Source organism: Pagrus pagrus, assembly GCF_965226575.1.
Source record: "Pagrus pagrus genome assembly, chromosome: 13".
Taxonomy (NCBI): domain Eukaryota; kingdom Metazoa; phylum Chordata; class Actinopteri; order Spariformes; family Sparidae; genus Pagrus; species Pagrus pagrus.
Window position 1 is genome coordinate 18,509,377 of NC_140197.1, and position 13,726 is coordinate 18,523,102.

The 13,726-nt window shown below is 41.0% G+C and overlaps 2 protein-coding genes across 5 annotated transcripts in view; one reads left to right on the forward strand and one right to left on the reverse strand.

Annotated features, from left to right (window-relative positions):
• The first annotated feature begins 900 nt into the window (after positions 1 to 900).
• cacng5b (calcium channel, voltage-dependent, gamma subunit 5b) lies at positions 901 to 9,531 on the forward strand. Of its 3 annotated transcripts, XM_084370961.1 has the most exons (7): positions 901 to 1,083; positions 4,440 to 4,706; positions 6,009 to 6,095; positions 6,632 to 6,772; positions 6,849 to 6,994; positions 7,659 to 7,956; positions 8,051 to 9,531. In XM_084370961.1, exons 2-6 carry the CDS (start codon positions 4,511 to 4,513, stop codon positions 7,917 to 7,919), a joined length of 831 nt encoding a protein of 276 aa, XP_084227087.1. In that variant the 5' UTR covers positions 901 to 1,083; positions 4,440 to 4,510; the 3' UTR covers positions 7,920 to 7,956; positions 8,051 to 9,531. The 3 variants fall into 3 exon arrangements, with proteins under 3 accessions (XP_084227087.1, XP_084227085.1, XP_084227086.1); XM_084370959.1 differs by having other exon boundaries at positions 7,659 to 9,531; XM_084370960.1 differs by having other exon boundaries at positions 901 to 1,079; positions 7,659 to 9,531.
• Positions 9,532 to 10,557: 1,026 nt separating this feature from the next.
• cyth3b (cytohesin 3b) overlaps positions 10,558 to 13,726 on the reverse strand; it is a 37,768-nt gene continuing 34,599 nt past the window's right edge. For both annotated transcript variants that reach the window (XM_084371344.1, XM_084371343.1), the window contains exon 13: positions 10,558 to 13,426. In XM_084371344.1, coding sequence (XP_084227470.1) covers positions 13,354 to 13,426 — 73 coding nt within the window. In that variant the 3' untranslated portion in view covers positions 10,558 to 13,353. The remainder of the gene's footprint in view (positions 13,427 to 13,726) is intronic.

Consider the following 13,726-nt stretch of genomic DNA (forward strand, 5'->3'; position numbering starts at 1 on the left):
GACCTGGACACTCGACCTTTAAGTTTGATTATACAATTAAAGAAGTCGTACCAATCCAATGTTAAATGTTCATTATATATTTTAAGATACTAGCGGAAGGTTTTGCATTTTTTAAGTCAAGGGGAAGGTCCAAAAATATATTTTATAATGCACTTTTTAAAAAGTGAAACATAGCGATAAGTAATTTTCAGACGGTCCCTAACCACCATGAAATCACCTGTCAGCAGACAAGAGACTGAAGTCATTTGGTCCAACTCTCATCTCTCAGGTCTTTTTTCTATGAAGGTTTATGCCCAACAGTAATTTAATAGCCTACCATTGCTAATTGCTAAGTTAATTGTTAACATAACATAATTCATAACATTGTACCTCTGTAAAGGTAAAATAAAGGGCAGAGTTGTTGAACTGGATCACATTAACTCAAAGTTGTCCCCAGTAACGACTTGTCACCGATCTATAATGGTTTTGTTAACATGCCATAGTTTGACTCTACACACCGGACCAGGTGTTGAACACAACCCCTCTGAAGGAGCCTCATAGTGTGAGAGCACCTCAAGTGTTCAGTCTGTCTGCAGCACCTACAGGTGCTTCTCTTCTTCCTGCGTACTTGATATCAATCACATCAACAGGCAGCTGCTTCACTTCCTGTCAGAGCTGAGTGGAGCTGTCCTTGGTCCTGAGACTCTCTCACACACACACACACACACACTCTCTCTCTCTCTCTCTCTCTCTCTCTCTCTCTCTCTCTCTTTTTCTCTCTCCCTCTCCCCTCCCTCTCTCCCTCCCTCCCTCCCTCCCTCCCTCTCCCTCTCCCTCCCCCTCCCTCCCTCTGTGTATGTGTATCCAGCAGCAGAAACCAGCCTCCTCGGTTTGTTCGGTTAAATCTGACTCACTGCTGCATCGTGTCGGTGTTGAAAGCTTCTCTCCGCGGCTTCACTTCACAGTTTCCTGGAAGACTTCGTGACCAGATCGACGAGAGAGTCGCAGTGTGGAGGGTTTTTTTAAACCTGCAACTTTCAGCTCAGTCTTTGCTGCAGGTGCAGGAAACACAGCGCAGAGAGCGGACAGATCACAACACAGTATGTAAGGAGTCATTATTTTAAAATGGTGTGTTTTGGGTGTTTTTACTTTATCTGATGTTTGTTTGGAGTTTATTGAGGGTCGCAGGATGATGCTGAGGTAAGTTACTATACAACATTTCTTTGAATGTAGGTATTTTATTGGAATAATAGGCTGGCATGGATGCACTGTGAGGCTCAGGAGCATCATGGCACTTCAAGGTTGACATTGAGGTGTTATCATTAAAACTACACTCAGTATTTTAATGGCAGTCACACATACCTGTACTGCCTGATCAGTTGCTTCCAGTTGTATGATACTGTCATGTTTCAGTACCATGGACAGTTTAGATTATTGATATCTGATGATGTGAGAGAAAGAGATTTCCATGTGTGAGTATTTCTGTTCTCCTGTTTTTATCTGTTTACTTCACGGTGAAAGTTGTCCACGAGGAGCCTCAACATGTTGGCATACAGATGGTGAAGACATCTGATGTGGATGTGTTCAGGCTCCACAGTCATGACTACTATATTTATAGTCGTGTAGTGGCTCCGCTTGTCTTCTCGCACTCTGTGTTTGTGGATTCACGGCGAACTGATTCATCACTCAGTGGATATTTTAAAGGCACACTATGTAAGATTTGGCCGGCTGTCTCATTCATATTTTCAACAAAAAAATGGGGCAGCATATCACCAAAGTAACCGCTAACTGCTGCTCACTGTAGCTGCTGTTAGCTTGGTTAGCCGTGCATATAGGGGTCCGGGCTGGGAGCTCAGAGCTCCAGGGGTGTGTTTGTGTTTACACCGCAAGCACAGGGGCTTTACCGGACAGGGAGGGGCTAGATAGCTAGCACGCTAACTTAAGTAGATATCTCTGCAACACAATGTGTCGTTATTTTTCACGTTCTTTTGAGGCTTTTTGCTCATTTTTCAAGTGTTTTCAACTAAAAAGTCTTACATATTGCACCTTTAAAGAGACACATTCGAACATTTCCAGATGATGTTTGTTGTTCCATCTCCAGATTTTAGGTGAAATTATTCTCGGCTGCAACATCCTTTATGGTGGCCTGGAGGTTCGAGACTCTGATGTCTCTGAGTCAAGAAAGAGTGAGCTATTTGGCCTCCTCAAGAGTAACAGAGGTGACCTTGCCAGGGGAGCACCTTTCAGCAGCTTCAATTCTTGCTGCTCAAAGGCCAAAACAGGAAGATTTTAAGGGTAAAAAAAGGCATTTATCATTGTAAGAATGGTGCACAACTTAAATAAACAACGTACAGAACTAAAACTTAGTAAAACTGCCAAATTACATTCAAATTAGCCTCTCCCTGACATTGTCCTGAATGCATCTTAAATCATGGCCCTGTCACTGCAAATGATGTCTTACTATGTGATCAGTCTGCCAAATCCCCACTCTGACTTATAAATTCTTTCATGAGCGTCCCACCTTTTCGTCGAGAGCTGTTTTTGAGGGATTCTGCTCTGAACAACGGCAGTAAAATGTCAAAAACACTGTGTTGAATCCCAAATAATGTGAGCATTTGTATTCACAGTAGAAGGCTGCGACACGTTTAATGTCTCCCAGTCTGGAGGCTCAAACAGGTTTATTATTGATTTCATTATTTTTCGTGACAGGTTGGACGGAGTTAGCAGCGACATGGACTGAATAATAACTTACTTTGACTTTAGCACTTTAATATTAAAGTGCACGGGTCACACATTGGAAATAAAACAAGTTTAAGTGGAAAGTTGCCCATTCTGTCTGCTCACAAACACCTAAACTGAAAATAAGATGTGAAAATCATTTTTTGATGGAGTCACACAAGATCGATTTGGATTAGATGTACCAGAACAACAAAACAAAGATGCTATTGATTCTTCCAGCTGCCCGGCTGCCCTGACATTTCATAAGCTGCTCGATATGACGAGTAGATTTGACGTCCTCACTCTCTCCAGCTTGAATATCATGTGGACAGGAGAAAGAGATGAAGCAGACAGTTTTCTCCCTCCTCATCATCCTCTCCCTTCCACCTACCTTCTTCTCCACCTTTCACTTCTCAGACCCTGAGAATGTCCTTGCATCACATGCATAAACACTCTGAGGTTGTTATGGTTTTGTTTACATGATAAATCTGCAATCGAAGAGAAGAATACTCATTAACGGTCTGAAAGAGGCTGTAAAAGGTTGCTGATTTATTAGTAGAGTCCAGTGGAGAGTGGTTTCTCTGATATGTTGTATGAATTCGAACTAGTTGCATGTGACACTGATCGTGTGTGTGTGTGTAGCAAGAGATAAATCACGCAGAGAGGTGACGTCTCTTTCTCCAGAAGGCAGTGCTGAGTACGAATTGTTCTTTGCGGCAAAAACATACAGGAGCTAAAACAGTGGAGTTTCGTCCACACAAGCCAGAAAACTGCAGCCGAGTGAGGGTTTCTAATGACACAAACAGTCCATGCCTACTGTATGGTGACCCAGAGGGTTCAAAATTAGACACTTTTTTTTAAAGACACAACAAAATAAATATTTGTAGGAGAAAATACAGAAAGAAAATCTAGAAAATCCTACATTCATGAAATATTACAATCGATTTCCAAATGAATTTTTTCATTGAAGTGAACCAAGCAGCTTGTTAGCTTAGCTTAGCATAAAGACTGGCAACAGAGGGAAACTGCTAGCCTGACAGCTCGCCTGACTCTGTCTGAAGGTAACAAAAATCCACCTATCAGCGTCTCTTAATCTCACTCTTTTGTGTCCATTTAATAAAAAAAGATATAATGTGATAATTAATGAGTTTTACAGCTGCTGGTTTACCACATTTCCAGTCATTATGCTAAGCTAAGCTTACAAACGTGCAGGATTTAGCATACAGACATGACAGTGGAATAAATCTTCTCATCTAAAAATGTAAAACTATTCCTTTAAAACTTTAAAACTCCATTGCCCGTTTTATTTCATAATGCCGCTTCATCAGGGACTGCTATAATGTTACAATGTTTTCTGATATGTGATTGGCTGTTGCTTTGGTCTGAATGAACCAATCACATATCAGAAAAAAACATTGATTGTCCACACTTAGATATAAAGTGATCTTTGGCATTATGAACTAAAACAGTGAAATAAAAAAATATATATATTTTTTCAAAAACAGCTGCTGTAATAAAATAGAAATGAAAAAGCAAAAAAGCTTGTGAAAAGAAGCAAAATGAAACAATTCAAAGTAATAATGTATTACATCTATTCATTTTGTCTGTATTTATTCATATGATTATTCATTTCATAATCTCCACATGTATTTATTCATGTATTTGACACTTTGGGTCTCCATATACAGCCTCCTTCACGCTTCCACCAGTAATCCTGCCTTCTTTCCTGTTTCCTCCTCCAGACTGCTTCTTGGACATCTTTTCTCATTTTAAATTGCTGCTGTTTGCTGGAAGCTTCCCCCCGACTGTCACCATGAGCGCGTGCAGCAGGAAGGCCCTGACATTGCTGAGCAGCGTCTTTGCAATCAGCGGCCTGGGGCTGCTCGGAGTGGCAGTCAGCACCGACTACTGGCTGTACCTGGAGGAGGGCATCATTATGCCTCTGAACCAGAGCACTGCCATCAAGACCTCGCTGCACTCCGGCCTCTGGAGGGTCTGCTTCCTGGCCGGTCAGTAACCAGTCTGGCTGTGTGTGCAGTTAATTGTGTGTAAATCAAGATTGTGGCACAGATGCATGTGATGGTGTTAGATTTTAGAGTGGAAGGATCACAGAGTTCATTTGTACTGTGCAGCATCTAAATGTGGCAGCAGGGATTTGATCCTGTCACACTGACGTATCGTCACTGCATCAGCTTTGACACATGATGACATTCACAATTACTTCATCAGTGTGTGTGTGTGTGTGTGTGTGTGTGTGTGTGTGTGTGTGTGTGTGTGTAAGGTTGTGAGTAAGCGGGGAAGACGAGGCAGAGTGAGAGAAAGACCAAAAAGATATAAAGTGTATTTTCAAGCTGCATTCAGAGTACAATCAGTCCTGCAAAATGATTAAATGCACACACACACACATAAACTCGCACCTACACGTCTCCGGAGACAGATGTCATCTCGTCGTGCTGCAGAAAAAGCTGGTGGAAAATTCCAGCTGGAGTCTGTGTGTGTGTGTGTGAGACGCTGAAGTGATAATAATGAGGCGCTGATGTAATTCACACTTATTTTTTTTTTAAAAAGTTGAAGACAAATTTAAGGAAAATGGTGCATCGAGGTTGAAGGGAGGGAAAACCACCCTGAATATGTCTACTGAAAATACAGGAAACCAATTTTACATCAAACAAATGTTAAAATACAGGAAAAAAACATCGTATATGTTAAAATCTATTGGCATAATACTATAGTGTGTCACTTTTTGGTATCTTTTATTTCATTGGTTTATTTGATGGATACGATACATGTAGGCAATGTTGCATCGAAATAAAATGCAAACGATGCAACCCACTGAGCAAAATATGTCCAGTCTTTATGCTAAGCTAAGCTAAGCTAACCCGCTACAAATTTACTGTACAAACGTTCAGTCGAAATGTTAAAACCATTTTTTTCCCCATGTCCTTTGTTAACATGACGACGGTATCTTTTATTTCCTCCCTACCATAAGTCTGCCAGTCCCTCCTGTCTCCTTCTTTATATGTCCCTTTTTGTCCTGCAGTAGTCCTCAGTGTGTTTCCACCTTTTACCATCACCTGACCTCCACACCAACCTGCACACCTGCTCCCAATTCCCCCATCAGCTCTGCAGTATATACACCTGCCCTTTAGCCATTGTTAGCTGCTAGAATAGAGTTTGAGCTTCTCTTTGTCCCTTTCTTCCCGTCTGCCCCGCAATGACCCTTGTGTGCCTTTTCTGTACGTCTTGTCCTCTTTTTCTCCTCCTCTCTTCTTCACTTCGTCTCAAAACGTTTTTGTCTCTTTCCTCATCAGGCGAAGAGACCGGTCGCTGCTTTACCATCGCGTACATCATGCCCATGAATGTCCAGCTGACGTCAGAGTCCACAGTAAACATGCTCAGTGAGTAACAACTCCAACCTTGAACAGCAGCTCCAGGCTTACTCACTCAAGGTGCCTCTATGAGGTAGATCACATAAGTAGCTGAGAGTGTTTTACTGGGAAAACTTGTTTTTTACTGATAAGAAACCATCGTAATACAGCCAGACAGATGAGTCTGAGTCATCCAGACCCTCATGTTGATGATGGACTGCTCGTCTCCAGAATACTTATTACGTTTTCACAGACAATTCACCTCACAAGTCCTTCAGTGTACCTCGGTGTCGAGGCTTCACTCAAGGAGAGAGCCACTCGAGTGAGTCAGTGTAATAAGCTCTGATATTGTACTCCATTTAAGGACAAATTTGGCAGACGAGCAGATGGCAATAAAGTGTCTGTTGCATCTTCATTTCGAGTTTGATTGTTCCCCCTTCCTCCCGACAGACCCGTTACGTCCCCATACAGTTGGGATGGATCTGAAGTTCATCCGTAGTATCTTTCTGCAAACATAGTAATTTGTACTTGAATGGGTTAAAAATCAGCTCTCCTTCTCTCCTCAGAGATGATCCGCTCAGCCACTCCGTTCCCTCTGGTCAGCCTCTTCTTCATGTTCATCGGCTTTGTCCTCAACAACATCGGGCACGTTCGGCCTCACCGCACCATCCTGGCGTTTGTCTCGGGAATCTTCTTCATCCTCTCGGGTACTCCGGTACACTTTCATCTTATCTCATGTTTACATCCTTTTTAATCTAATACTAACTTTTCTCCCTCTCTCAGGTCTGGCTCTGGTGGTGGGTCTGGTGCTGTACATCTCCAGTATTAATGACGAAATGCTGAACAGGACTAAGAGCAGTGAGGCCTATTTCACTTACAAGTACGGATGGTCCTTTGCCTTCGCTGCCATCTCCTTCCTGCTCACTGAGGTGAGAGTAGATGCAAACAGCTTGTGCGACTGTTTAGTGCTGCTGTGATCATGGCATAACAAACATACAATGAGTTAAAGATCCTAAAGTGAGATTTCCGTGTCATTTGTGACTATAAAGCTGGGCTAGGTGCTATAAAAATACTGTGATACTATCAAATCAATGAAATCTACAGAGAGATGCAGGCATTCAAAATTCAGAAAATGGCTTTAAATGAGCTGCCGGGACTTCTGTAAAGTTGTGACGTCACAACTATACTATGTTAGGGACATTGCATTGTGCAAGTTAAGCCAATAAAGTGTAGCACTGTGTCTACTACAAAACTGTATGAAGAATTGTGTGCGTTCACTGCCCTCCAGTGGTAGGACTGCAACATTACATTACATTAATGGCAAACATTCTCTGGTATCAGTGTAATTGTTATAAATAATAGTATTTAAAATTCATTATTAATGTGATTATTACAAATAATAGCAGTGACAGTGGTGATTAATGATAAAATAAGCTGTTTTCTGGTGTGGAGACTTGTTTAAACTGCTGGTGGTTGTAGTTTTATGATGTTACAGTGGAACATGGAGCATTTATATTATATTATAAATTACATTGTTTCTTTCACATGAAATCACTCATGAGCTCATTGTGTTGTGTTGGCTTCGTCCCTCAGAGCGCAGGCGTCATGTCCGTCTACCTGTTCATGAAGCGCTACTCAGCAGAGGAGATCTACCAGCCCCGTCACCCCAGTTTCTACCGCCCTCGCCTCAGCAACTGCTCCGACCACTCGGGCCAGTTCCTCCACCCGGAGGCCTGGTCACGAGGGCGGAGTCCCTCCGACATCTCCAGTGAAGCTTCGCTCCAGATGAGCGCCAGCTACCCCGCTCTCCTCAAATGTCCCGAATATGATCAGGTCTCCTCTTCACCCTGCTGAGTCGTCCCAGCAGAGACCACCTAAAGATGACTAAGGGGTCAGTGAAGGGTCACAAAGGGTCACAAGGAAGGAGTTTTCTTTCAAGAACCAGATACAACTTAGATATTAACTGTGAGTTTGATGTTTTTCAGGGAGAAATGATGTGCAACTTTGACTCTGTCCTGAGGACTCTGGGAAAATGTCCTCATGAGCAGCTTGTGGCTTTTTTTTTAGTCGGGTCAGAGATACTTTTTTCGGGAATTTGTTGTTGTAGCAGAACCAGTTTTTAATAGGTGGGGAGGAAGTCTTAAACATAACATGGTTATGGTGTTATTCCTCCTGCAAAGCTCTGAAAAAGTAAAAATCTGGTAGATTACCTTTTTAATTTTATTTGAAAGGGGGAAAAAATGCTCTTTATATGATTTATTGTATCTGTGCTTTTTACCCTCCAGTGCCTCAGAGCTGTTTCTTTAAGTGAATATCTTGCCTTCCTCATTTTACAGTTTTGCAATTTGTTTTGCTTTAGAAGTTTTTTGTTCTGCCGCTTATAGGTGCAATATGTAAGAACTGTCCAAAAGACTTTCTCATGGGAAAGTGATTTTTCATATAATCAAACCCATTTTTGATATTATTTCTGGTCAGCATTTTAGTCTGCGATGGCTAATTAACGTATTTACATTACAGTCTGCCATCGTCCTGTTGGGTTTAAAGGTCCCATATTGTAGAAAGTGAGATTTCCATGTCTTCTTTGATATAAAGCAGGTCTTCTAACATGAATATTGCAGAAGTATCGAAACACTTTATTCAGAAAGTTTGCCTTTAAACGAGCCACCTGGACTTCTGTAAGGGTGTCATGTCACAACAGTACAGTTACTGGAGGCCTGAGACCACTGAGGTATAGTGGTACAAGACAGGATGGGCCGGGGCTAGCTGGTTAGCATGCTAACCTCAGTAGATAACTCTTTAACACAGGACATAGACGCCTTTGACAAAACATCAAAACTACTTTCTTCAAATTATGTTGATGATTTAAGGTATTTCTGTCAACTAAGTTTTTTATATATTGCACCTTTAACCTTGGCAGTACTGATGTATCACGACACAGTTCAAAAATCTACCTGAGGACAAAACCTCCCACATCAGACAGATCTAAACCTTTTCTCTCAAAGCAAAACCCTGTAGAGCTGCAGTGTGATGCAATTAAAGGAAGATCCATCACAACATCTGTACAACCATCAAACAGAGGGGCAGGTTACGGTCCTGGAGGGGACTGTAATCTGGTTTGCTTGTTGCTTTGTGTGTCTCTCTTGGGATGCTGTTTTGTCTCCTAACTCTGTAGGAAAAAAAGACAAAAACACAGTAAGACATGATTCAGATGTTATCAAATGTGCCATTAAAGGAGGACTTTGTGGTCTCAAGAGAGACCCAGGTACAAAAACACATGCAGCCTGAACCAGTTGAGATCACACAGATTTGTTTTATATAGATTTTTTATAAAATATGTACAGCTGTTGGACATTATATGAATTCATGGTAGGAGTTGATGTAAAGATGGTGCTGCATATGAAGTGGTTTTGATCTGAGTGACGATCTAGATTTAGCTACACTGAGGAGAATTCATCTGTAAAATAAATGTCTGCCTTCAAACCAAACATCCTGGAGTTTCATTCACACAGTGATGCTATATTTGTCCACAGGGAGGCAGTGCTGGCTCTTTTTTTTGTTCTGCAGGTTTTACACAGTTGCTTCGGCAAAATTGTCAAATAAAAATCATGATTCTCTAAAAATAATTATTGAAATTCATAAATCCACAGTATGAACTTTCACACTTGTATATTTCAATCGAGTGGTTGCGTGGTCTCTAGACACTAGAGACACTATTCACCATATTACAAGACACTGTGCCATCAAAATGAATTTGAAACTGTTATTTTAAGGGGAAAACGTTCCATGATGTTGTTTTAAAGTCCCTGTTTAAGGCAAATTATGTGTTTGATCACCAACTATGACCTCAGTGCTATTACATCCCATTAAATTAAGCCCTTTGTGATAGTGTCAACAAAAACTGAACATCATGTAGACTTTATGGCAGAACAGTGGGGTTGTGTATCCAATAAATTGGCCATCAAGTGTATTTGAATTAGGTGACTTTGTTTCGTGCTCATCAGCATAAAATTATGCGGAAATTGTGCTGAATGTCGTGAGAACTCAAAACAATTTTTCTGAAAATGTGCTTAAGATATAATGAAAAACTGTATTTCTGCAGGGCTGCCTTTAGTTTAGCTCTTACTCCAACCATCTGCAATCATTCAAATGATGTAGCTGGTATTGATACACTTATATTTCTTATTTATCACTATGTTAAGATAAAGAAACAGTAGAGGGCGCTCTCTGCCCAGTCGTCCTGCTCCACATCTTCTCTCCCACTCAGATTCCTCACAGGGACTCCACATGTTTCCCTTTACCTTTCCTGTTCTACTTCCTGTTCGTTTACCACGGCCTTGGATTACAAACCCCTTCGCTCTGCATGTCTGAGGATGACACCGTTTACATTCAGAGGGCTTGTCACGGGAAGTATCTGTATAATTCATTAATGAGAGCTCATTACTTATGCAAATATGTAGGTCAAGACAAGCATCAATAATAAATACACCATACATCCACTGTATAAGCTTTATGTAGACTTTATATAGATACACGTAATGTACAACGTGACCAATAGCTTTTACAGAGAATATAAAAGTTAATGTAACTATAAGCCCACACCGGGCGGTAGAAGATAATATTCTGCCCTGACCACAAGGCTTTCATTATATTTTACAATCACATAGAAAACTACTGGTGTTTATAGCTTTTGACATCATCATCAATGATAGTATCATCATCATCATCATCACTGATATTACTTCACTATAATCATCGTCATTAACATCGAACATCATTTTCACTATAATCTTTATCATCATCATCGCAAAATACACCCATCTTTTTCATTCATAAATCATGGCTTTTTAACAGAATCATCACAGTTATTGACCAATATTCTCCACCTCCTCTTCATCTTCATCATGATCATGATCATTATTATATGTTTTTCTTATGATTATGTTTAAGGCTTTTTTGTAAAGAAGACCCCAAACTGCTGATGCAAACTTTCTGCCTGTATAGGCTCAAACATGTTACACAGAGTGTGCATACTACAACAAAGAGACCAGAAACCTATACATTATATATACATACATAACTTAAGCATACGTTGTTTTAACATTTACAGGTAGTATTAAACCATTTCACGAACGAAAATAAATACAAAATGATAGCCGGTTATATTTATATACTTTTAAAGAGGAACACAAAAGCAAGCAAGGATCTTTAGGATTACAAACCAAATGCAAACATCACAACAGTACATCGACCTTCACTGACATAGGTCATAGACAAGAAGAAGAAAAAAAAGCTTAATCGGACTGGTACCCTACTGGGCCATTACACAGCCAGAAAATAAAACCTACCCAGTAGACTGAAAAGACTTTCTCAAAGGAAAGTTTTGATTTTTAAGTTAAAATCCTTAAGATTTTAATAAAGTCAACCTTTTTTTTTCTTTTACATTTTTTGGCTGTAGCTGAAGAGTGACAGAAAACGGGGAGATATTGGGGTACAAAAGGTAATTAATGCTTTTAAATTTTGTAAATAACCCTTTAATTACTTGTTTTCATCGGTAGTGGCAGAGTCCGCCATCCCCCTGCTGGCTTTAAATGTCCCATATTGTTGAAAGTGATATTTCCTGACTTGTGATTATAAAGCAGGTTTAAAAACAGCAACAGAGTTGATGCGAAAAAACATGATAGGCGACGCCTGCTCGGGCCCGTGTGAGCTGACCAATCGGAGCAGACTGGGCTTTTCGAGAGGAGGGCCTAAAATGGAGTGTTTAGACCGGGAGTGAATAGCGGCGCTGCAGCAATGGACAGTATGAGTTTTAACAATAAAACATGTTTTAGAAATGCAAAATAAAAGGCAGGAAACTGAAAATGAGCATAATATGGGACTTTTAAATCTTTTAAGGGGTTCAAAGGAAACAATGCATCCACGTATCGCTTATAATTCTATATCATAGATATCGGCCTCATCGTTGACTGTTCTTTACCCTACAGCGCTACAAGAGCAGTAAGTTACTGCCAAAGTAAACCCAACATTTGTTATTAAAAAGGTTGAACTGTGAAACATGGGGTGGCTTTTATTGTGATATTGTCAATGAAAATTAGTTGTATTTGTCCCTGACGTTAGCACCGACCGAGACAATTATTTAATAATATGTGTACAAAGCAACACAATGGTCATTTTCAAATTTTAAAAGAGGTAATGGAGCAGGAAACAGCAGCCACAGTGAACACCCCAATGCCTCTGCAACATTACCGTGCCCTGCTGTGTTAAAATACTACTGATGGTTCAGCATGAAATCAGATTATTGTTGCAATCTTTATCAAAACAATGTGAGTTTGTTTGGCTGCACTGTAAAGTGATACACCAGGGAGGAGTGTTTGCCGTAGTGTTAAACTGCACTCGCTGTCAACACCACTAAACTCAGTTGTCTCCAAATCTTAAGGATTATAACTTACAAGTCCACAGAGGAAGTTTCATCTCAAGCCCGGGCAAAAGCTCATTTTCTACTCAACTAAAATAAAAAAGTATGCACATTTCAAAAATTCTCTGCTCCACACAAATAAATGAAATCAGCCCAGCTGACTCAAGACTGTAATGCTTTGCTAGGAACCTAAATGTAAGCCGGCGCTGTTTTCTGAGGTTACTCTGAGCAGGGCTTCAGTCGTATGGCACCTGTAGAGAAGAATTCAGCACCAGAGTGAGATGACGACATGGTCCAGGTGAGGTTATACTGTCTCCTCTTCACACCCTCCTTCCTCCAAACGTCCCTGTGTAGTCGACCACACATCTGAACTCTGACTTTGAATTACAACTTTTTTTCATAAAGCACAGTGGAGGGAATGCTTGTATGACTTATGCACCCATACTGTAGATGCTGTGTGCACTGATAGCATGCACACTGCTGCATACACACACACACAAACACAAACATATTGGTCTATAATAACCCACATGCATGCATGTGCACCTGAAACATGGCAGTTGTGCTTTAGGGAGACTTAGAAACAAGTTATGATCATGAGAGGGGGAGGTCGGGGGGGTGTATGAGATGGAGGAGAAACAAACTGGCTGGTTAGTTGTTCATGTGCTGCTCCATGCAAGAGTCAAGTCCATATATCTGAGTTTTCTGGAGCTCCGCTGTCCCCTCATGTCTCCACAGCAAGTGCACGTGACTCGTGGACAGTCCAGGGGTGAAACTGACGCTCAAACTCTTTTCCGGGGTTGACAGTCATGTCCGTTGTGAATGCAAGGAGAGAAAGACGGATGAGATGGAGGTTGAGAAGATTGTCCCTCTTCACTTCTTGTTGGCGATGCGTCTCTTCCTGGTTGCCAACATGTCGTAGAAGGGATCTCTGCTAATGCTGGCCCTGGAGAAGAAGCCAATCAAAGGACAGCAATGAAATAAATAATAAGGCCACATGAGAGGAGGGTCTCGAGCATCTTTGATATGGAAATGTAGGCACATTTATACAAACCCCTGCCTTAACTAGATCAAAAAAAAAAAAAAAAAAGAACAAAGTTTGTGCAGTGACCTAGTTTGGTTTCCATGGTTTCTGAAGAGCAACCACCCCCCCCTCCCAAGTTTTTCTTGGTACTCCAGTTTGCTGGAACCTCCTCCAGAACTCGTAGTAAAACACACAATGACACACTCCCGCTATTCTGCAGGT